Source organism: Protopterus annectens, chromosome 9.part0, assembly GCF_019279795.1.
Source record: "Protopterus annectens isolate FY-2018-M chromosome 9.part0, PAN1.0, whole genome shotgun sequence".
NCBI classification, from domain to species: domain Eukaryota; kingdom Metazoa; phylum Chordata; order Ceratodontiformes; family Protopteridae; genus Protopterus; species Protopterus annectens.
This window is the reverse complement of record NC_056743.1, coordinates 1,756,846,405-1,756,872,241: the sequence shown is the minus strand read 5'-3', so window position 1 is coordinate 1,756,872,241 and position 25,837 is coordinate 1,756,846,405. Positions and strand designations below refer to the sequence as shown.

The following is a 25,837-nucleotide window of genomic DNA, read 5'->3' as shown; positions in this document are numbered from 1 at the left end:
ATGCACCACAATGTATCATTGTTTAGCTCTGCAAAAAAAAACAAAACAAAAAACCCTTTTCTTGGCTTCAGACCGATCTTTTCTTCCCTCATTCCAACAAACCCTGTTACCACACATAGATGTATCTCCACTGGGTAGGAGGGGAGTATCTCGCGACAGATAGTGGAGGGAGTATCTGAGAGGGAGTATTCATGACAGATAGTCTGTGGCACAGATAGTAAGTGGAAACCAGCAAGAGGCCCATTTGCACTTTTTTTTGGGAACATACTAGGAAATAAAGGTAGGCCTCCTAGCATAGCAGGCATTCCAGGACATATTTCCTTAAGGTGTGGTAGCCATTCGTCTTCAAGGTGTGGTAGGTGTAGTAGCCATTAAGCTCAGACATCACTACCAGACAACATTACAGTGGTGTGGTATAACAAGCAAGAAGGAACCAGATTCTTCCTATTCTGTTGAGAAGCAGTAAGAGTATGGGAATGGTCTGTCGACTCAGTGCTACTGGACAGCCATGCAAGTCCTGAGGCAACAACTTATCAGCAGATAAACAGAGAGGATGTCTTCTAAAGCTTTACAGGTGGTCATGAAGTATGTCTACAACAAACAAGGTCTTTCACAGTTGGTGGAAACCTTGTCGTGAACTCATTACCTCACCCTCCAACATCAAATATAGTAACTTCTTTTCTGTATTCTGGTCTCAGTCAGACTCCCACATGGACCTTCTATTCCTTCCTTACAGGTTCATAGGTTCTTACTAAGCTTACAACCAAAAGAGACCATCAAGAAGCTTATCCACATCACGCAGTTACTGGTAGGAAACAAGCAGTCCCCTTAGGTAATCCTTCTCCACATATTCCTTGCAAAATTTGCAAGCACCCATCCAGTCATCCATATTGGTTTTAACTCTTGCTAAGAAAGTACTTTGCTTGATGGGTAATGGTTTTAAATCTTGCTAAGAAAGCGCTTTGCTTGATAGGTAATGGCAGCCTGTTCCAGAAATGGAGTATATATATTGAGTTATGTATCTTTACTCCACCTAGTCTTGTTGATGTGACAGTGTAGGTTTAGGTTTCTAGAATAGCTGTTTACTTTGCCACTTGTTCTGTTCTGCTGCATACTCAGAAAACAACTAGAGCCTTAGATGCCAACTATGAATACCTATGCTGTCCATGCAGTTATTTCATAACACCACAGCTTGAGCAGTGAAACTGGATTGGACATAATACTGAAAAGGCAAGCATAGCTCACACTGTCAGGATTTACTGACTACTTCAGGGAGAGTAAACATGAGGGCAAGACGTTAACCACTGCTGAGGTAAGGTTCTCAGCCCTAGAAAAGATCCTTCACATGTAATCAGAAGGGTAAATCTCAACAGTCCCCATATGACCAAGGAAGAAACAGAACCAACCATGGATGTGGTGGGTTCTCCAATGGCCACCACCCCAGAGGCAGAGGTGGTCCATAGATCCAGGGTACCATGGTCCATCTCTCAGGAACAGACAGCACAGTCCCTTGAAGGGTTGCCTGACTGTCCACATCTGGAAGCAGTGAAGAGTCAAATTTCCCTATACCAACAAAAATGTCTGGCCTCAACTCCAGACAATTGGCTCAGGGGAGTTATATCCAGGGGCTACTCAGTGCCCTTTTCCCAGAAAATACCCATGCTTTCCTCTATCCTACATGTCCCACCCCATAAAAAAGGCAGCATTACAGGGGGTAATAAACTTTGTACAGAAAAGCACAGTTTAGGAGGCCTCATCAGATCAGAAAGGGACCGGGTTTTGTTCAAGATTCTTTTTGATATCTAAGGACATCTGACCAATACTGAATCTCAGTCATTTAAACCACATTGTAAGAAAAAAACACTTTCCAGATGGTCATGTTGCAGTCAATCCTTCCTTGTCTAAAGAAGGGAGATGACATGTGTTCTTTGGACTTTCAAGACAACTACATGCACATACAAAAGGCCAAGCAGTCATGGAGGTTTGTGTGATTCAGAGTGGGAGCTAGTCATTACCAGTTCAGAGTACTGCCGTTTTTGACTCACAACAACCCGTAGTACGTTAATAAAGTACAAAGCTGTCATTACAACTCATCTCCATCTGTTGAGAATCAAAATCTTTCACTATCCGGATGCCTCATTCTTAGCTGTGAACTCAAAACAGTACCTGATCAAAGGAAGGGAATACTTGCTCCATATGTGCCTGTCCTTGGTAATATCCATAAATAAACAAAAATCCAACTCAGAGTTAGTTCAACAGTTAACCTTCTTAGGATGCCCCCTGGACAGTACAATCATGATGGCAACCCTTACTACAGACACAGTTAGTGCAATACAAGACAATATCCGATCTTTACTCAACCAGCCAAAATGCACAGCAGCGATAATTCTAAAAACATTAATAACAGCTTCAATACAAACATTATGCTGGTGAGACACTACATGAGACTATTTCATTAGGTCCACAAGGTCCATATGCACCACAATGTATCATTGTTTAGCTCTTGCAAAAAAAAAAAACAAAACAAAAAAAAACCCTTTCTTGGCTTCAGACCGATATTTTCTTCCCTCATTCCAACAAACCCTGTTACCACAGATGTATCTCCACTGGAGTGGAGGGGAGTATCTGCGACAGATAGTTCAGGGTAAGTGAAACCAGCAAGAGGCCCATTTGCACTTCAACATACTAGAAATAAGGTAGGCCTCCTAGCATAGCAGGCATTCCAGGACATATTTCCCCAAGGTGTGGTAGCCATTCGCTCAGACAACATTACAGTGGTGTGGTATAACAAGCAAGAAGGAACCAGATTCTTCCTATTCTGTTGAGAAGCAGTAAGAGTATGGGAATGGTCTGCCGACTCAGTGCTACTGGACAGCCATGCAAGTCCTGAGGCAAGTCAACTTATCAGCAGATAAACAGAGAGGATGTCTTCTAAAGCTTTACAGGTGGTCATGAAGTATGTCTACAACAAACAAGGTCTTTCACAGTTGGTGGAAACCTTGCCGTGAACTCATTACCTCACCCTCCAACATCAAATATAGTAACTTCTTTTCTGTATTCTGGTCTCAGTCAGACTCCCATGGACCTTCTATTCCTTCCTTACAGGTTCATAGGTTCTTACTAAGCTTACAACCAAAAGAGACCATCAAGAAGCTTATCCACATCACGCAGTTACTGGTAGGAAACAAGCAGTCCCCCTTTAGGTAATCCTTCTCCACATATTCCTTGCAAAAATTTGCAAGCACCCATCCAGTCATCCATATTGGTTTTAACTCTTGCTAAGAAAGTACTTTGCTTGATGGGTAATGGTTTTAAATCTTGCTAAGAAAGCGCTTTGCTTGATAGGTAATGGCAGCCTGTTCCAGAAATGGAGTATATATATTGAGTTATGTATCTTTTACTCCACCTAGTCTTGTTGATGTGACAGTGTAGGTTTAGGTTTCTAGAATAGCTGTTTACTTTGCCACTTGTTCTGTTCTAGCACGGGTGTTTACTTTAGCACTTGTTCTATTCCAGAAAGAATAGTTGTGTAAAATCTTACCATAACCATAGATGTCCTTCTCTTCCATGTTGCAGTATTCTGGTTGTGGGATTTCCGGCACTCAGGCGACTCGTACATAGGCTCCTATACAAAAGCTTCAGCATGGCTGTTGCAGTGTGCGTGGGACGTCAGACGTAAGGCCATAAACCAGGGGCCTTAAATGTGATGTCTGCATGCACAATCCTCAGAACTTGAAGGCCAGCAGGAAAAGAAGGCCCAGCAGGAGGAATGCTAGTAGTTTCCAGGTGTGTAACCTGGTGTCCTACTGTAGTATGAATAGGACAGGTAAAGGAAAGTGAATTAGAGGTATTGGTGGGTGGGAAGGAATACTGCAACATGGAAGAGAAGGACATCTATGGTTATGGTAAGATTTTACACCACTATTCTATCTCCTTTTATTCCTATGTTGCAGTATTCTAGTTGTGGGAGTGTACCACAGGTTATGAAGATGGCAGGGGGTGGTGCTTGTTGAAGAGGATTCTACAAATCCCTGCAGGACTGCCGTGGCGAATCCTGTCTGAGCTCTGGAAACCTGGTCAAGTCTGTAATGTTTGGTGAAAGTGTGGATAGTGGCCCATGTGGCTGCTTCCGTAATGGATGCCATGTCCAGACCTTTCATGAAGGCCCTGGAGACGGCCACAGCTCTAGTGGAATGGGCCTTTACTCCCACTGGGGGTTCTTTTCCATGGTGGGAATAACAGAGGCAAATAGTTTTCCTGATCCAGCATGCAGTGGTTTGTTTGGAGACTGCCTTGCCCAGCACTCTGGGGTGAAAGGAGACAAAGACCTGGTTAGTTTTTCTAATGGTTTTGGTTTTGCCTAGGTAAACCTTAGTTGCCTGTGCACGTCCAAGGAGTGCAGAATCCTCTCCTCTTCATTAGTGGGGAGGGAAAGAAAGAGGGTGGATGGATAGATTGGTTTAGAGGCAAGTCATTGACCACCTTGGGCATAAAGGAGGGATTGGTTCACAGGGTTACTCTGTCTTTGTGGAAGATGGTGTAGGGGGACAGGCCATTAGGGCCTGCAATTCTGACACCCTTCTGGCTGACATGATAGCCACCAGAAGGACAGTCTTCCATGTACACATCTGTAGGAAAGGGGACCCAGCTGGTTTGAAAGGGTGCTGGGTTAGTTTCTCTAAGATGTAGTTAAGGTCCCAGGGTGGAGGGCTAGGTTTATTTGGTGATCTCATGCTATAAGACCCCTTTTAAGGAAGAGCTTTACGTCAAGCCTGGCTAGCAAGGGGGGATCAAGGGGCAGGCAGATTGATATAGCAGAAAGGTGTACTTTTACAGAAGAGTAAGAGTCTCCACTTTTTATCAACTGACACACATAAGAGAGAACTAGAGGGACCTCGGCAAAGCAACGGTACCTTCCCTTGTCCAGGCACCACTTTGTAAATCTTTCCTACTTAGCCTGGTAAGATTTTCTGGTGGTAGATTTCCTTGCCTCCCTTAAGACTGAAAGCACATAGTAGCGGTGTCTGAAGGGATCAAAACTTTATCACCCACAGAGTCAGGGATAACATCTGTAAGTGTGGGTGTAGGAGAGTTCCTTTGTCTTGTGTCAGTAGGTCCACCTTGTAGGGTAACTGGAAGTGATTGCCCTTGGCTAGACTGTGAAGTAGGGGGAACCAGTGGTGCCTTGGCCAGCAGGGAGTCACTAACAATATTTTTGGTTTGTCCTTCTGTATTTGCAGGAGGACTTTCTGAATCAGTGGGAAGGGGGGAAGGCATAAAGGAACTTCCCCTCCCAAGAGATGCTGAAAGCGTCCACTCTCCATGCTAGAGAGGAGTAGGTTTTTGAGCAGAAGGTCTGCAGTTGCCTGTTCTGGGGAGAGGCAAACAGGTCTACTTGTGGAGCACCCCACTGGTGGACTATGTCTAGGAAGACCTCCCTGTTCAGCATCCATTCATGCTGCGGTGAGGAAGTCCTGTTAAGGAGATCTGCTTGGTGGTTGTCCTGTGAGAGGATGTAGGCTGCCTACAGGACTAAGTTGTGGTGAGAGGCTAGGTCCCATATCAGCAGGGTTAGTCTGCACAGCTGATAGGCCTTTGTTCCTCCCTGTTTGCTGAGGTACCACATAACAGTGGTGCTGTTGGTCACTATCAAGAGCACCCCTGGAACAAGAAGGGGAATAAAGGTTTTTAGAGCTAAGAAGACTGCTGTCATTTACCTGATATTGATGTGGTTGGCCTGTAGAGAGGGATGCCACTTTTCTTAAACCCTGTAGGAAGCCAGTGTTGCTCCCCAACCTGAATCTGAGGCATCTGTATGCATTGTTTGGGTTGGGGTGGGGGGTTGGAGTGGGAGCCCCAGGTTTAGTTGGACTTGCTGGATCCACCAGCTAATTTCTGTCTTTAGACAGGGAAGGAGGGGAATGACCTGTTCTAAATGAAGTAGGTGTTGGGACCAAATGCTTTTGAGGTACCACTGTAGCTTGCACATGTTCATAGGTTCATAGGTAGATACTGGGCTATCTGCCCGAAGGCATATATTAGCCCAGCCATGTTGTGTGGTATTCACCGCCCCTTTGCTTAGTTCCCTAGGCCCTTGATCTAGCAGCTAGTACCCTTGGCCCCTATCTAGTAGAGCTGTTGGTATGATCCCTGGTGTGAACTTTCTGTTACCCATCCACTCATCAAGGTTCCTCTTGAAGAGTGACAGTGAGGATCTGTCTTATGTAGATTGGGACCTTGTTCCATAGCAAGGGAAGTCTTTGCAAAGGGAATCTATTCCTACAGCATGTTCTATTCATTGTTGTGCTTTCTGGCCAGTGGTAGCATGGGGATGGTAGCTGCCATTAAACCCAGGAGACGGAGAAATTGCCTTGCTGTCACCTTCTGGTAGAGTAGGGTGTCCTGGAAGTGGAAAGTCAGGGAAAGAACCTTGTCCTGTGGGAGAAAGGCTTTCATTTTGTCCGTTCTGATTCTGCAGCCTAGGAAAATCTTGTCTTGGCCTGGGATCAGGGAGGACTTTGGGAGGTTGATGGTAAACCCTAGATTCTGCAGAAGGGACATGGTGAAGTGTAGATGCCTTGAGAGTGTATCTCTGGACTCTGCCAGTAACAGGATATCATCCAGATAAGGGTAAATCTGGATTTCCTGAGTTCTGCAGAAGGCAAGTGCTGGGGCTAGGTACTTTGTAAAGACTCGGGGGGGGGGGGAATAAATCAAAGGGCAAGGCAGTAAATTGGGAATGAGAGGAAGGTCCAGAGAAATGCAGGAATTGTCTGTGGGAAGTCCTGATGGGTATATGTAGGTAGGCCTCCTTTAGGTCTAGGGTGACCATGAAGGCCTTGGCTGGAATTAGAGGCAGCAGAGTGGGGAGAGAAAGCATTTTGAAGGAGGGTACCTGAAGGTGAAGATTTAGAAAGGAAAGATCTAAGATGGGTCTCCAGGGCCCATTTTTTGGGGACCAGGAAGAGATGGGAGTAGAAGCCCTATCCTTCTTGTCCTGAGGGGACAGGTTCTATGGTGCCTAGCTTTAGAAGGTCTGCCAAAACTTGTGGCATGATATGTGCCTAGTTTTTGTGGGGGAATGGAATGTCTTTCCTGGGGGGGGTGTTCTTTCCAGAATAGGAAGTACCCTTCTGGATAATGGATAAGACCCATTGGTCTGTGGTGATTGATTGTCATAGGGGAAGACAGTGGGAAAGGCGTGCAGAGAGAGCTAGGTGGGCAAGACAGTCATGCATTACTGGGGGCTCCTCTGTCTTAAAAGGATTGTCTGGGTTGAGGTGGTGGAGCAGAAGGTCTGGATGTGGTGGGTCTTCTCGCCCCTCTTCTAGATCTGGAGGAGGAAGTGGTAGTCTGAGGGTTATGCCTCACAAAGGTGACTTTAGCAGGGTAGTTCCTGTAATACTTGGGAATGGGGGACACCAGAAGATGCTTGATGTCTGTAGTTCTTTACTTTTTTCCTGCAGATTCTTGAAGAGGTCTGAAGATTGTTTACCAAAAAGGACATTGTGGTCCAGTGGAGCATCCAAGATCTTGGACTTGAAGTCTTCTGGTAGGTTCTGAAATCTTAGCCATGAATACCTCCTGAGGACAGATGCAGATGCTGCAGAGAGAGTAGATGCGTCTGCAGCATCATAGCTGCATCTGATGGAATGCCTGGCTACCTGTTGGACCAAGGACAGTTTGGAGGTAATGTCAGTCTTAATGGGACTGTCAGGCAAAGAAGCCAGTATGGAGGAGGCTTGAGATACTAAGTCTAGAGCATACTTAGTCATGTGGGTCTGATAATTTATGGCTCTGAAAGCTAAAGTGGAAGATGTGTATACCTTCTTTCCCATCCCATCCATATATTTGCTATCTTTATCAGTGGATAGGAGGGAGGCAGAAGGCAGCAGTCTAGATTGCTTATCAGCAGTGGTGGCAATCACATCTGGGTCCATCAACGGTGGTTTAACAAGGAATTTCTGGTCCTCTGGTACTTTATAGAAGCAGTCAGGGTGCTTAGGGACCAGAGGCTGGGAGTCAGGGGCCTTAGAAACTGAGTTGAAGGTATCCAAGTAAGCAGGTAGAACTGGAGGAACCACCGAAGGGGAGGGTGATTCTACTTGCAGAAGCTCAAAGTACCTCTTTTGGGTGTTAGTCATTTGGGACGTATCCCATTTAAAGTAGTCTTTCATCTTGGTGATGGTCTCACCAAATGTAATATCCTCAGGAGGAGAATCCCCTTCCACAGATTCCTCATCAGGAGAGTTATATTCCTGGGGGGAGCAATCTGGGATGCATATGAAATGGAATCCTCTGAGGAAGAAAAGGAAGAATCATGCTCTTCCTCCCTGACTTGAGAAGTCATGGGTGGGAGGGGAGAGGCAGAAGCAGGCCTAGGGCTCAATAGAGGCAGAGTAGTGGAGGCTGAAGGCCTGCATGAGAGTATGGCTTCTGTAGAGGAGGAGGAGGTATACTTAGTTTTCTGCTTCTTTTTGGCCAGGGTGGAAGTAGGAAGTGGCCCTGGGTCACCTTTTGAGATTAACACATCCAAAGTCTGGATCCTGGTCAGAGGTACCACCGAAACTGGTTCTCCCTTGACATTGATGGTAGTCATTGCCTGATTAAGGTCCGAGGATGTCCCAGTCATTGACTGTGCAATGGCTTCCTCAAGGGACATCGTTGTAGTCGACGGATCCACCAAGTGCACCTCAACTCCTAGATCGGCAGTTGGCGAGGTGTCGGGAAGCGGAGCGGCAGGCGAGGAAGGCCTAGGAATCTTGGCCTTCTTGCACAGAGGTTCGTGTGCAGCTTCCGATGCGGGATCCATTCTAAGGGCTAACGACTTAAGGTGCTGATTTTCAAGGTAGAAGTTTAAAGCGGCCAGGTGACTGCGAAGAGTCTTCAGCACAAATGGTTGACAAATTGTGCAAGAGGAGTGATCGTGTTCTTGGCCTTAGCAAAAAACACACCTATCACGGGCGTCTTAATGGGGTATCTGGCACCTGCACTGGCACTTTCCATTTTTACCTGACATCATCTAAAGGCTACAGCAACCAAGCCTAAGCAATAACAATCAACAAAATAAGAGAAACAGAAACCCAACGGGTTACTTATCTTTAAGATGCATTGTCTGTGAAGGAGCGATTGTATGATGCAAAGGTCATCTACAGCTGAAAAGTTCTGAGGATTGTGCATGCAGACGTCATATTTAAGGCCTCTGGTTTATCGCCCTATGTCTGACGTCCCACGCACACTGCAACAGCCAAGCTGAAGCTTTTGTATAGGAGCCAATGTACAAATCGCCTGAGGGAAGGGAATCCCACAACTAGAATACTGCAACATAGGAATAGAAGGACATCAGGTGTTTACTTTACCGCTTGTTCTAGTTAGGTGAAGGAGTTCAAGGAGTGATGGGTCATTCATAGCATGGAAGACTAAGCAGAGGTCACCCCTCAGGAGTCTGTACTACACTGAGTAAAGCGACAGAGCTTTTAGTTTATCAAGGTAACTAAGGGTACCAAGACCTCTTTTCAGTGAGGAAAAGTTGAGGTCTATCAAGCTGGTTTAGGTGCTTAGTGGGGTACATGCAGTAGGGTGTATTTTATTCAATGATGGGTCTAATAAGGGGTGAATAAAGTGGGACTATAATGTCTTTGGCCCTGGAGGAGATACCAAGAAGGATAAGCTGAGCAAGGCAGAAAGATTTTCTAATCACCACAGAGACATGTCAGTTAAAGGAGAGAGTCTTTTATCAGCATGTGCACCCAAGTACCTGATGACTGTGTCAAATGTAAGTGGAATGTTATCTAAATGGTAAACAGTAGTGATGTTAGATTTACCAAAGGAAACTATACTGTACTTCTTGGTGTTAAAGGTAAGCCTATGATTAATACACTGAGCATTAATTTAGTCCAGCCCTTGCCAGATAATATGAGTATCAGAATGAGATTTAATAACTACCATCAGTTTGAGATAAGCAAACTTGGTTAACCAAAGTCCTTTGGTATCAGCTTTTATGCCAGAAAAATATATACCAAAGAGGAGGGAACCCAGGGCAGAGTCTTGTGGGACACCACTAGTGACATTTTCCTGTCTAAAGCAAATACCCCCCCCAACTTTAACAGTATGTGTTCCACCATTCAGCCAGTTACCAATCCAGTAAACTATGTATGGGTTAATGTTGAGTTGGGAGACTGTCAATAATCCCAGCAAGGGTGATAGTGTCAAAGGTCTTGGCAAGGTTTAGCTAAACAGTCTGGACTGTATGTCCCTTACCCATGGCCTCAGCAACCCTTCCAAGGAACTAAACGAGGCTAAGCAGGCACAATCTGCTTTTTACAAATCTGAACTAATGTGCATGTAGGGATGTATGTTTACCTATGATTTTTTTTTTTTTTTGTTCAGCAGTTTCAAAGCCTTGCAAATAACACTAGTGAGATTAATAGGTGTAATTCCCAGGGTCAGTAGAGGGACCACCTTTATGCAAGGGTACCAAAACTACCAATCTCCACTCCTCCTGGGACATAACAAGTAGAAACACTCAGGCTGAAGAGTTGGAGAGGTTTAGCTAAGTGGGACTTTATACTTCTCAGTAGGCATCCAGGGATATTGTTAAGACCTGTGGAAATAGTGCTTTTCATTTTGAAAAGTGCCAAAAAGACTTGGTCCAAATTGATCAAAGGAGGGGAAGTGTGGGACAGAATGGCCTTTTGATCTTCTTTCTATGTCCCAGTAATGAAATTTATACAGGAAACCAAGCTTTGAAGAGCTAAAGCCATTCTCATAGCGCCATTATGGCACAGACAGGCCCAATTACCCTTACTTTGCCTTCATTTCATTAAAGAGTCCTGCTCCTTTTACTATGTCACCTGAGGCTTTTATCACATCCATTCATTAAGCATATTCCAGACGTCCAGTCCCTAAAATTGGCTTCACTTCCATTAATAGCCAGGGACCAGGGTTATCCCCCCAGGATGGTCCAATTACTTCAAACTTCACAGAAACCCTCTACTAGGAAAATCTATAAAGATAAATTTTTCGCATTCTTTTTTTGGGCTATGCAACAAGGAACAGACCCTTTTGCAGCCACATTCACTTCCATACTCCAGTTCTTAGTTGGTTTGTTTGGCCAGGGCTCCTGTTTTACTGCCATTAAAGAGTACCTAACTGTCATTTTTGCTTACTGCAAAGAAATTAACTATTCTTCTCGTCAAAGCCTTTTTGAAAGAAGTCTTCCTTTCCAGACCACCTTACAAAGACATAGTCCCTCTGTGGTACTTGAATTTTGTTCTTAATAAGCTAATTTCTACCACATTCAAAGCTGTGGCCAAAATAGATCTTAAATTCTTATTAAGGAACTCTCTGTTTCTAGTTGCTATTTGTAAAAGAATTTGAAAATTGCATGCTCTCTCATCCAGCCCACCTTATCTCATTTTCCACAAAAACAGAGTAGTGCGTCTAAAGCTGAAATGCAAACACTAGTCACAACCAAAGTGACACATAGCTCACAACACCAGTGTGCCACCCAACAACAGCCCCTAAGGCAAGACAAAGTACCCAACACTTTAGTCATAGGTGAACTCTGTAGTCAGGCACACTGATGTCTCACTCACCAAGCTAGACAAGGAGAAAATTACAGTCAGCTGCCTGTCGGGTGCCAGGATCCGCCACATAATGCATGCACCCAAGCCACTCCAAAACAAGTACATATACGACTTTGTCATTATCCATGTTGGAGTGAATGACATGAAACGTACCTCCCTTGACTACATGAAAAGAGACATGGAAGAGCTCTCAGATCATGTGGCCCAGGCAGGTATGACCCTAGCCCTGAGTAGCATCCTGCCTTCGCCCAGAATGATACCACAGTATAAGGACAAAATTACTGACTTCAACAATTGGCTAAGCTCCTGGTGTCATTCAAAGGGGATCCAGTATCTGTCTGCCTGGGATGACAAGATCGACAAACCATGATGCTTTGCCAGAGATGGTCTACACCTATCACCCCTGGGATTCAGGTTACTGACTAAAGTTCTTGCCACCCCTATAGTGCCTTTTTTAGGCAAGGTTCAAAGGAAAGAACCACCACCGTAACAGATACGGCCCTATAGGGCTCATCTCAATATCAAAAGATTGCCAAATTCCGGTAATCACGGCCACACAGGTAGAAACCACACGCTCCAAAGCTAAGAATACAGCATCCATGGGACCAGATGACATCCCGGGCTGTGTACTACATGAACTACAAAATGAACTGGCACCTCACCTAAGTGTCATGTTTAACTATAGCCTCACCTCAGGCTTCATGCCCACTGAGTGGCGCACAGCTGCAGTTATCCCACTCCACAAGGGGGGATCCACCTTGGATCCCGGGAACTACCGTCCCATCAGTCTGATGAGCCTGATCTGCTAGGGCATGGAATACATTATCATGGAACTTATAAACAAAGACATTGGCAACCTTCAAACACTGGTCCCCATCCAGTTTGGGTTCGTGAAGGGCCGATCTTGTCTTCTGAACCTGCATATCTTCTTCAAATCAAGCTCCAGAGCCGTGGATGAGGGTAAGGCAGTCCACACAGCCTATTTGGACCTCGCCAAGGCCTTCAACACCATCCCCCACTCTGGAATCATAGATAAACTTACTAAGCTGGGCATAAATCCCTTCATCACTCGATGGGTTGCTAACTGGCTTACTGACAGAACTCAGACTGTAAAAGTAGCGGACTCCAAATCCAGTTCCAGACAAGTGACAAGTGGAGTACCTCAGGGTTCAGTCCTGGGACCGTTCTTATTTGGCATTTACTTCTCTGAAGTACAGGCCTATACTAAGGGACTCTGGCTAACAAAGTTCGCAGATGACTGCAAACTGGGGAGCCATTATTGAATCCCCAAATGATGTGGATATTCTACAAAAGGGCCTTACAGAAACAGATACTTGGTGCCAGAGCCATGGGCACAAGCTTAATGCCAAGAAATGTATAGTTATCTCCTTTGGGAAAAACCATGTACCCATGTATTACCACATAGGTGGCAGTACACTAAACACCAAAAGTGTGATGAGAGACTTAGGGACACAAGTGGACAGTGGTCTCACCTTCGATAACCACATCGCCACAACAGTCAGGAAATCCTTCTATGTGGCACACCTCATCACTAAGAGCTTTTCATCCAGAAAAAAGGAGGTCATTGTCTCACTGTACTCATCCCTCATTAGACCCATTGTAGAGTACAACACCCCATTTGGTATATACCTCACAAGACATCTGCAACAGCTGGAAAGGCTGCAGAAATACCTCACTAAAAGAATCACAGGCCTAAAGCAGATGCCCTATGCTGACAGTCTAAAAAAACTCCAGCTATACTCTGTGGCATATTGTCTACTCAGAGGCGATCTCTGCTTACCATACAAGGCCATGTCAAGCCCTGAGCTGTTGGACATGCTCCACTTAAAGAAATCCCAATCCCTCAGAGCCACATGCTCCAGGGATCTAAACCTTGTCATCACAATGAACAAAACATGCTGGAGGGACAGGTTCCTGACCCAGAGACTCCCCATACTCTGGAATAGACTGCCCATACATGTCAAGCAGAGCACCTCTTTGGCCCTCTTCAAAAAGAATTTTGATAATTGGATGGAAGATAGGAAATTCACCCTGGGGATCACATCAGTCACCCTGCTACACAGGGGTCCAGGGAAGTAAATATTGTGGGAAGAAATATCCAGGGAATTGTTATGGCTAGGCTTGTATAGGCCCAAGGACCGATAGCCTAGTATCAACCCATGAACCTAGATGTGTATCCTTTATGCGTAACTTGCCTTCAAAAATGAAACTAATCCAGTCGATTAATTTACCACCATTTTCCCCAACACTCAAACACAGAAGGGTTTAAATTGCATTTCTTGGATGTATAGAGACAACTATGGTTTTATTTACGTCAAGCTAAACATAAGAGGCTAGATGACTAATTTTTCCTTTCCTTTGTACACAGTAGGTTAAGTTTAAAGTTAAACAAAACCACACTGGCCTGTTAGCTATGTCACTGTTAATCTTCTGTTATGATTCTAGTAGCAAACCCTTTCCAGTCAGGCATAAAGTGCATTTAGCAAGTCTGTTGCAATGTCTCTGCCTTCAAAAATCTACCTGTGGATGACATGTAGTGTAGCATCATGCTTTTCCTTACACATCTTTGCTACACAATACAAGTTTGATGGTATGCCTAGAGTAAGGGCAAACTTTAGTGCCACCATCCTGAGGGGCGTTTTGTCATGAGGCCACCATGTCCTGTTCTGCTGGGGACTTGGTCCAAGCCACTATGGTATGTGGACTCGAACTTTGACATGAAAGTCATGTCCTAATCATATAATGACAAGATTAATTTGATCTTTTGTAACAGACATCCCACTGATTCTGCATACTAATCGTCACCAGTGCACCAATCTGGAGGTAGATCCAGAGATTCTTAGGTCTTCCTCTTCACCTTGAATGTGCCATATACTGTCACAAAATGATAAGGGTTGCACTCAGTCTGGAGAGAAAAAAACACTGCATTGTGAGAAGCGTGACAGCTGAAGCTTCTTGTTGTGTCTTTCGGCTTTTCCCGGTTAGGGGTCGCCACAGCAGAACTCCGGTCCACTAATGATTGGCAGTAGATTTTTACGTGCCGAGTTGCCGGCCCTGATGCACAATCTTCAATGAAGGTACGTCCATTCACGCATGTCTCCACACAGAAGACGCTCTAGCTGAGAATTGAACAGGACAACGTCTTACTGTGAGGCGACAACGCTACCGCAGCACCACCACCGCAGTCCCCACTGAAGCTTCTACAAAACTAAAATGTAGCCAAAGAGTGCATGCCTCCAGTGACCAATCCAAGCTATTAGAGGATGTAGATAGAATACCTACTGGATCCATCATTACGGTACGTAACTTTGGTTGACAGGGGATTCCCCAGAAGAAAAGCTCAGCAGTGCAGTTCCAAAGATATTGTTTGTCATTTGACATTCTGGTTATCCTAAGTATGTCATTAAGATGTGAAAGGAAACCTGAGGCTCGGAGAAAATTAATCAAGATAAAAGGATGATATTCACACTGCACTCAGACAGCTTTTTGAGGCTGAAATATAATTCTGGTCTTAATGCACAGTAACAACCACTGTAGCCCTATGCTGTCACTGCCCCACCAGTGTCCTGTTCTGCAAAGTTTTGTTCCCAAAGCAGCATGGTATTCAGCCAGTCAGATAGATGCAGGTGTGTACCTATGGCTTTCATAAGTGCAGGAATACATGCACACTACAAAAATGCTTCAGTGAAGGAATAACATGTGGACACACCATAAAACTGATGACTGTTTCTATTGCCTGGCACAAGTAATTAATTTATGCCAGAAAAGAAACAAGGCAAACTGAGATGCCTCTTTGTAAATTATATGCTGACACAGCACGTCCTGCAGAGTGCCTTAGAGCAAGGTACATTTTTTTTGTATTTTTCTTTTATGTCTGTATTGGTTTGAACTTGAATTTTATTACATTACTGGTCACCACGGTATCGCCGCTGCTGCCATCTCACCCCAGACTTGACATGGTAACCCCCTTTGTCTTCAATTCCATCACAGGATACTCTCTTGTAAAGCCCCAAGCTAGCATTAGTGCAGGTAAATCATACTAATATGGATTAGGTCCTAGGGTATTTGGTGGTGGTCAACCTATAATGAGTTCAGAATCCATAGTAACGTTGAAGTGCATTCACTCTGAACAACCAGAAGCTCTCCATTCTCTTTTTCTGAAGCATTGCAGAGATGAAGTGTGCAATGAAGCCGCAACACATCCATTGGCACATACCACCTTCTAGAATACTTGGAATGCAAATGTCCGAATACAGTGGAAACATCTGTCCTGGCAGCCGTCATCCAAAGATGGTCAGTAGTCAAAGATGACTAACATGCCACCTCCTACATGTCCTCAAGTGACACAAATCTGTTGTGGAATGGAATATTGGGAATGACTGATTGGAAGAGATCGCATGTTTGCACATTCGAGGCAGCTAGACAGACCTTTCTAAGTAAGCCCAATATGGATGGCTTACACTTCAGTATATTGCTTTACAGATTAAAAAGTGCCTGAAAATAACAGACTACAATTGCTTTATATGCCTAGGTTCAGAGATGACACCAGTTTCTTATTCAGTGGAATAAAAATTGTGCACATTCAAGAGACACTTTCCCCTTCAAAGTGTGTGGGGTCAGACTTACCAGTCTTGTACTGCATGGAAGGAGTCCTGATTTGTAATATCGTACATTAGCAAGAAGCCCATAGCTCCTCTGTAGTAGGCAGTTGTGATAGTCCGGTATCTCTCCTGTCCTGCTGTGTCCTGTAACATACAGGTAAACAAAATACAGAATGAAAATAAAACTGCAGTCACTGGCTATGTTTAACTTCATAAAATGGTAAAAACTGGAAAATATAACATTTGAACCAAACCTTGCTACATCAGCTTTCCACTGCCATTAAACTTCAAATACTAATAAACAATTATTTTTCTGAAGGTACCTCTATATTCTCAACACAATAAATACATTTTTCGTTACAGTATCTCATTAGAAGCAACTTTAACACATGCATTCTGATGTTCAAGGACCTTAGCTTCATTGTTGATATCCCACAAAATACAGAGTACTTAGATGATATGACAAATTAACTGTATTTTACCCAGTAACACTTTTCCTGTTGGTCCATCATTGAAACACTACAAGTGTCCTGGGTTTGAACACAAGATTAGATTGCTAGGATCAACAAATAATATGAAAACACAAGACGACAGTTTTCCTTCTGTAGAAAAAAAGTACATCACCCTTGCATCTACTAACAAAAGCTTTGGATACAAGGGTTTCTAGAAAGACACTTAAAAAAAGTACATAAAATTATATGCAATCCCAGAAAAGAAAAGAAAAGAAAACTGAAAACTGTCTTCTGAGGGGTGATTAAAGATTATTGTAAGGTTTGCACCGAGCTAGCTGGCTCTCATCAACTGGCCCAGAAATAACCCTATGAATAACTAAGGTGAAAGAACTAGAGTTACTCCCTGCCCCTCTATCTTTCTTTCTTTCTTTCTGTTCATTAATTAGGTAAGTTAACTGGTCCTAGGAACATTTTTCAGCCATGACTTGGGCAAACAAGCAAACATAAATACAAAAATAGTGTCACAAAATAAATACATCCTTAGTGGAACATTACAAACATTGAGCATCAGTTTAGAAAGACAAATACAAACACAAACTCCTCTTTAAACAGGACATTCTCCATTTGGGCAGTTATATATTGTGCAAAAACTGAAAAATGGTGAATGTCTTGAGTTTTTCGGACAAAAAAATATTTCTTATTCCCCAAATTACAGCATAAAACACTTTCTTTGTATATGTGAAACAGCAAACAACAAAACTTCTTTACAAATGTGCTTTTCTTTTGGTAAAGAGGTGATGGACAGTCAAGTGAACTGGTCCAAGCCAGTCTTTCTTTTAATTCAAACCAGAGATATTCTCCACATTATATAACAAAGGGAGTTGCTTTTTCCCCATTTATTTACACTGAAAATCCATGTACACAAATGTATGAACCACCAGCAGTCACTCAGTTTTAGCTTGTTTACCACCTTGAATACATTTATAATTTCCACCACTAGATGGTAGTCGATGATGACTATTGGATGCAGAATCACACACACACACACACACACACACACACACACACACACACACACACACACACACACACAGCTTGGCCTACAGACTGTAATTAAGAACCTTTAGAACTCAGCATTCTTCAAGGATGTAATGCAGTAAGGAAGTAACATATGCATAACAGTCCAGCTTGAGAGTGAGACAATTGTTTGATTTCTGGCTTCTCTTTCTACAGAAAATGCAAATATTAACTGTAGAAAAAGTTTAGCTGGAATGTGAAATCTGTTCATTTCATTAGCTACTACAAAATATGCAGACTTACTTAATCTGCATGTCTGCTCCCCACCCATTGTACTTAACTCTGTGCATTTTTTTTAAAAGCCTGTAACCTTTAAACCTTGAGCCTTTCAAGCTTTACAGTGTATACACTAACACTTAACAAACAAATGTACTTATAAAGAACACAGTTCAGAGAATAAAACAAAATGCTTTGTTACAGCTCCATGGGTAAGTATTAGGAAACATTGTCCTTGTGGGTCATTTTAAGCCCAGCTAATTTCCCTTTTTGTTCTCAACTAACCTATCCCATTTGGTTAGAAATTGGCCTTACCCATCCCATGGTTGATAATTGTGCATTAAATCACAAACTACATATTAATATCCAGGGTTAACAGACTGGTCTGTTAACCCTGGATATTAATAAAATACATAATGTGTCATTTAATGCTGCTATGGGTGCTGTTCGTTTCTGTTTATGTTGGAATTTAGGACCTTGCACCTCACCATACTTGCATGGTTTTCCACATGTTGCTGAGTTCATTGATAATTATGTATTACCTTTAATAAGACAAAATGGGATCCATGAATAGGATAAAGCATTTAGGAGCTGCCACTATCCATTAGTAGTACATATATAATTAATAGCAGTAGTTATACGTAGTCTTTCTTATGCAGTCATAAAAAATAAAGTAAAATGCCATCACAGTTGTCATGATTTCTCACTCTTATCATTTATGTATCCTGCAAACATGAAGTACAAAGATGTCGCCAACTCCTTTGGCATAGAAGGATAAAGCCCTGACTATGATCCAAGTGACCCATGTTTGAGTAGCTGGCATGGGGGAGTGATGCGACTTGCTTCTCCTTGGTGGAGGGGGGGGGGGTGGCACATGCCAGAGATGCATATTCCCCTGGTTAAATCCCTGGTGCAAACTACAGATCCCATGGAACTGTTGATTTCATAGGGGAGCAGGGCTATCTTGAGTGGTTATGTCACTCACAGAAGCAGTTGATGCACACACACACACACACACACACACACACACACACACACACACACACACACACACACACACACACACACACACTGATGCCCATTACCTGCCACACCTTTGCGCAGGTTATTCAGTCATTGCAGTGGGATTATGGGGTGCAAAACTGAAAAAAATGAACCATTCCTGATAGCTGCCTAAATGTCTGCCCTCCCAGTTGGCTCTCATTCTGGTGATGGGGATCAAACAGGCTTGTCATCCAGAAGAAGGTCTGATGATCATCAGACAGTGGAGGACAAAAAGGGGAAAACAAAGTATAAAGCAGTGGCTCGTGGATGACAGTCACAAGTTTGTCATTGTCATGCATGTGTGCACCACATACCTCTCAGCTTATCTGAACAAAAAGTGATTTCCCATCAACTTGCACTATCGGAACAATAAGAAGTATGAAACTGTAATATCTAACATTACAGACTGACCATAACAGTCAGTGATGCACCAGAAAATCAATTATTGTATGAGGGACAGAGCAAAAATAGGAGGCAAAATCAGGAATGTTCTGCAAAATCACGGACAGTTGAGAGGCATGGGAGAGTTGTAGTGTCTTGCACTGTATGAATTTTATTTTCATTCATTTGATCATAGTGCGAGACACCTAAGGTATATTCATTCTAACAAGTGTCTGTATTTGATTTACAGTTCCAGGCATCAATACTCACACATCCTTTTTATCTTCTTGTAAAAGGGAGGGAAGGTGGAAATGGTCACTTGACTTAGTTGCCTTTTAACTCCTATAATCCTTTGTTGTTAGTAACTATACTTCTCCCAGTACATAACTGACATACTGATCACATCCCATATGTTTTACATTTTCCTTTAATAAATCTCAGGTGTCCTCGATCTGCCTAAACATTCAGCTTCCCCAAGTCCCTTTCATACAACTATCCAGATCTACAGCATGTTGTCTTGAACAAAAAAAGTTTAAAACAGTATAAGAAACTTCTCTGTGTGGGAGATTTTCAGTCCATATATCTCTAGTTAATCACTGTATATTGATCAGATCAGACAATAGTAGTAGAAGTAGCGAACTTAAACTCGTCAAGTCAAAAAAGAAAAAAGTAAGCCGCGGTGGTGCAGCTGCAGCGTTGTTGCCTCACAGCAAGAGGTTCTCCCGTTCAATTCTCGGCTGAAGCGCCTTCTGTATGGAGTCTGCATTTCCTCCCCTGCGGTTGAGTGGCATTCGAAAGACATGCATAGAATGGGCGTGCCTTCATTGAAGGTTGGGTGTCGAGCTGGCACCTCGGCACCCGTAAAAAATCTACTGCCAATCATTAGTGGACCGGAGTTCCACTGTGGTGACCCCTAACCGGGAAAAACCGAAAGAAGAACAAGTAAAAAAATTAGTAAAAAACATATAATTGTACAGAATTACTAAGTATTCAAAAGTAATCCAAGCAAGGCAGGCAGTCTGTGTCCAGTTGAAAATCCTTTATTAAGTACACAGACAAGCGATCCAAGTAAAACAAAAATAGAGTAATAGTTTCCTCACAAGCTTTCTAAATATATATATACTTTTTATCAGGCAAGGGAGTCATTTATTGTGCTGTAAAACAAAGTGTTATTGGTACACATGTTAAATTCACATCCTTTCCCCCATCAGTGTGACATTCGAGCTGGTCCTGCCCTACTTAGTAGCTGTCATGCTAATATAACCCTTATGTACTTTAAATAAAATTTATAATGATGTGGTACCTCTTACTTAACCAGATTATTAAATCTGACTTTATCCAAGACAATATACTACATGGCTGGAAATATATCAACCTTAGTCCATTTGGCAGTCAAAAAATATATACATATACACTTTGCATGTAAAAAATCAATTGTAAAAATCATATTCTATTTTCATAACCTATTGTTAAAGATCGTTTTCGTCCTTTTAGACTTCTTCAGGTCTGTGTACAAGAACCCTAAAAACTATCTATAAAAATATTATTGTATAATTAGTTAGTATTGTTATTGCACATCATTTTAAATAAAGTGGAAAAAAGAGAACCAGAAAAAGAAAAAATAATAAGAAAAAATGTATGAGGATGGAAACAAAATAGACACTTAAATTACAACTGATTTAAAATGGTATTTAAAACCAACTGGTAGAATAAAATAAAATAAAATTATTCATATAAACAATGTGGCAATTTTCTAAGTTCCAGTACACTTTTAATTAAACAGTAGTAGTTTAGTCCAAGCTTCAGTTTTCCGCAGTGGTACAGCGGTAGCATTGTTGCCTCACAGCAAGAGGTTCTCCCATTCGATTCTCGGCTGGAGTGCCTTCTGTGTGGAGTCTGCATGTCCTCGCCATGGTTGGGTGAGCATTCAAAAGACATGCGTAAATGGGCGAGCCTTCGTTGAAGGTTGAACGTTGAGCTGGCACCTCGGCGTTCGTGAAAATGTACTGCCAATCATTAGCAGACCGGAGTTCCACTGTGGTGATCCCTAACCGGGAAAAGCTGAAAGACAACAACAACAGTTTAGTCCAGCCTTCCTAAAAGAGTTCAGCTTTTAACTGCCACGAGTTCATGTTTCTCCAGAATATTCAGGATGTCTCCTTCAAGAATACCCATGTCTATGTGATCCAGAATCTGGAACTTAAAACCTATGTGCCTTTTATGAAGAGATAGGTGTTTGGTTAGTGCATTATTTTTACATCCAGAGCGGATTTCTGACCGATGACATGAAATCCTACACTTGAGTTTATTTATTTATTTACAGTCTTGCCCACATAGAATGCATCACATTCATTGCACTGTGCCCTGTAAATTACTCTTGTAGTGTTACAGTCACCCCCTGCACTGATCTTAATGATTTTCTTTAAATAAGGGCAATAAAAACTATCACCTTGCTGCATAAATATACAAAATGTACAATTAGTTTCACATCTTTTAGTGTTTCTCTCATATGGTCTAGGTTTAAATTCAGCAAAACTTCTAATGTTCCTGGCCTTCCTATAAACAAAGGATGGGGCTTCACCTAAGATGTTAATCAGAAAAGGGTCCCAGTTTTCTTCAATAACATTTTTGATACTGTGATAATCCAAAGTGCATGACCGGATGCACCTATTTTTGCATTTGTTATTCTCTGTGGAATTTAACATTCTCCTACTGGGGAGGTTGAGTGAAGGTGCTTCAGTCCTTTTCAGTTCTATACTGGGTTCCAGGATGTTTTTTAACATCTGACTTTCATAGCCTCTCACTAGAAAATCATTCTCTAAGTTGTTCAGGTTTCTCAAAAATGGTTGCATCTCTGTGGTAATTCTAGCTAATCTGTAGCCTTGGGACTTCACTACATTATAGTTGTTTTTTGTAGGATGTAGACGTTTACTGTGGAGTAATAAGTTAACCCTCGTTGGTTTTCTGAATAGATCAGTGGTGATTCTGTTATTGTTGGTGTCCTTGAAAATCTGCATATCTAAGAAAGTGGTTGATGTACAGCTATGGGAAGAGGTAAACTTCAGGAAGGGGGTTGTTTGATTGAAGTAAGTGAGACAATCTCCAAGCTGCAAGGTGTCACCTTCCCACACAATAAAGATTTACTGCTCGTTCCAGCCTGAATGTGATATCTAACCTGTAACTGTTGATATGAACGCAGCACTGACCCCCTGTAAGATGCCACTGAACATTCCAGTCTCCTTGGCAACATATCATGCCTTCATGATATTACTACAGTTAGACGCACTGCCTTTTCCTCTTTAACACTTTCCTTCCACTGACATTTGTCTGCTTGCTGAATTCACATGCTCCTATGCATAAATACAAGATAAGGGCTGCCTCTCCTGGTTTGCCTGATGATGCCAGTAATCAAGGCTTCATTGGGAGACAGACACTGTTAATATATAAGGAGTCTTTAAACATCTTTAATCACCTTCTGAAGTCAAGTCATTACAGAATACTCCGAAATATAAAAAAGAAGGAATAAAAACTATTCATGAAGATGGCTTTATCCAATCATCATATTATTGGAAAATTGTAAACTTAATGCTCGGCAGAGGCCCTACTACCAACATGAACCTTTCAACCATCTTTCATTAGAGATAACTCAGAATTTTGCTAGCTTCCTTTCCATCACTATGGAAAGCTCTCTAGAGGATTATCTTGTCCCACTGCAAAATAAGATGCCCATTCAGATACATCCTGCTTTCTGTTTCAAATACACTGGCCTTGTCAAAAACTGATACATAAAGGTAAGAGGGTAACAAAAGATACACAGCTCCTTAGATTGTATACCTAAATTAGTAAAAATATTGATAAACCCTGCCTCACAGCACATAGGAACAGAGTTTAGCCCTTTTATCTTATGGAGGTATATCAAGTAGAAATATGTAGCCCTTTGTCTCTGTTAGGTCTCCTAGTAGAAGTCTTAGAAAAGTTGGCTTACCTTCAGATGACTGAGTATTTAAACCTACACTCTCAGTATACATAGAGAATATAACTCATGGTGTAAGTAGTAAAGTCGACAAATATCATCTGTATCAAAAAAGCCAAGGGCAAATATCCTGCAGCTTTCATTCCTTACCTGTTGCTTAATCTCACTGCAGTGAATCAGTCTCTGTTAATGGACAAGTAACAGTAAGAAGGTAATGCCACCCCATTTTTTCTCATAATTTTCTGACTACTAAGTAACTGCAGCACTGTTTCTCTTACTCAGAAGTCCAGTCCTATCACTGTTGACTTTGGCTTTAGTTAGATGATAGGCTTGGAGTCCTTGCAGTTTTCACACACACACACACACACACACACACACACACACACACACACACACACACACACACACACGTCACATCTTGGCAGGGATGTGGAGCTTCTTCAGTACAGAGGACACTCCAAATGTCTGTGCTACTGAAAAAAAAAAAAAAACACCAAAAGAAAACAAATGCAAGCTAGAAGATGGCTTTAAAGTATTAGGATCAGATGGCTGGCAGCATCATTACCAACGTTACTAATGCAGCCACTGATTCTACGTGGAAACAAAACACTCCCCTGCACAAGCACAAACCACCTGGTATCACTACTGATGCTGGTGTCCCTAAAGTATGACACACATTATGTAAAATAGTTAGGCCATATATTGAATCAGGACTTTTTACTGCTACAAACCCAGTATTTATCAAAAATTAGAACTGGCAACATAGAAACACCATTGCTAAGCTGAAGGTTGCAGCTGAAATTACTTTGCCAAGACTTTGGCAGGTTTTATATTAACACACTGTAAGGATGTTATGGACAACTGATACTCCTGTTATTACTAACAAACCTATTACAGTGCGTTATGGACAAGTGATACTCCAATTATTACTAACAAAGCTACTGCAGTGTTTTATGGACAAATGATATTCCTGTTATTACTAACAAACCTATTACAATGTGTGGGACAAATGATACTCCTGTTATTACTAACACACCTATTACAATGTGTTACTGACAACTGGTGCTCCTGTTACTGCTAACAAACCTATTACAGTATGTTATGGACAAGTGATACTCCAATTATTACTAACAAAGCTATTGCAGTGTTTTATAGACAAATGACTCTCTTATTATTACTAAGAGACCTATATAGTGTGTGGGACAAGTGATAATCCTGTTATTATTAACATACCTATTACAGTGCATTATGTACAACTGATCCTCTAATGATCACTGAGAGGTTACTTTCACTGCGACATCACTTACTTCTAATCCACAATTGCACAGTTCTGAGTTGGAATGACAGGCAGATTGCAGGATTATGAACACTGCCATTCTTCATCTCTCATTAAAGGCAATGACACCGATTCTGAGTGATGCAATATTCATCTTGAATACTGAGAATGCGGATTTAATTCACCCTGGCAATGTAACTTTTTAATTAATTATTTTTGAATTCATTTCAGTCGGGAAAACTAGTGGAAATGTCCATGGAGAAAAAATGTTAACAGATTTTCTAAAACTGTGTTGGCTAGACCTGCTGCCATAAGTCCAAAAGCTGGTAGCCTTATGGATATATCATAACAACCAGACTCTCAAATTATTGAAACGTGCTAAGAGATACACTAATCCTGACGTGCATGAGAAACATTTCAAGACCCACTTCTTTTAACTAGTCTAGACTGACAATAAGGTATTTAGGAATGGGAAGACTGTATTTAGAAATTTCTGATCTCGCTAGTAAAGACTGTTTTGTCTTTACTAATAAAATTCATTAGTCTGTTGGAATGACCATCAGATATTAAGCCTCTTATATTTATGGTCAACAATCAGTTAGATGTTAAAGAATAACTGAATACTATGTTTCAAAAGAGCTGAGCTGTAGTTTGCCTTAAAGGATTTGGTTCTTTGGTTCAGTCCCCGACTATATGCAAATGCCTCATAGAAGCCATACTAGTTTCTCTGTATAAATGACTTTTCAGTGGGGATTCTGGTTTCCTCCCACATCCCAAAGACTTTTAGGTAGAGTAATTGGCAATGTCCAAATTGCTCCAGGTGTACATGTATTTCTGTGTGTGTGTGTGTGTGTGTGTGTGTGTGTGTGTGTGTGTGTGTGTGTGTGTGTGTGTGTGTGTGTGTCTTTGCCTGTGTGTACACACATGTGCACTTGTGTTCTGAAATTAACAGGTGACTCATCTAGAATTATTTGTTAACTTAAGTCCATTGCTTACTAGGGTAAGATAGATCTCCCCATGGCACTGAACAGATAGATGGTGATGGAATTCATTACTATACAGAGACTTCTGTTGAAAGCTTTGCCACATCCTGATGTGGCATCACCTTTTTTACTCCTGTAGTCCACAAACATTCATATTATCTCCACACTCCTATATTTAGTGGAAGGGATACAATTTTCAACAATGCAGTTTCTCAACCATAGAAT

The 25,837-nt window shown here is 42.1% G+C and overlaps 1 protein-coding gene across 1 annotated transcript in view; it reads right to left on the bottom strand.

Annotated features, from left to right (window-relative positions):
* The window catches only part of RAB3D (RAB3D, member RAS oncogene family), a 676,954-nt gene that overhangs the window by 87,066 nt on the left and 564,051 nt on the right, over positions 1-25,837 (bottom strand). Inside the window, exon 3 of the mRNA XM_044084606.1 lies at positions 16,236-16,354. Within this exon, the coding sequence (XP_043940541.1) occupies positions 16,236-16,354 (119 nt within the window). The remainder of the gene's footprint in view (positions 1-16,235; positions 16,355-25,837) is intronic.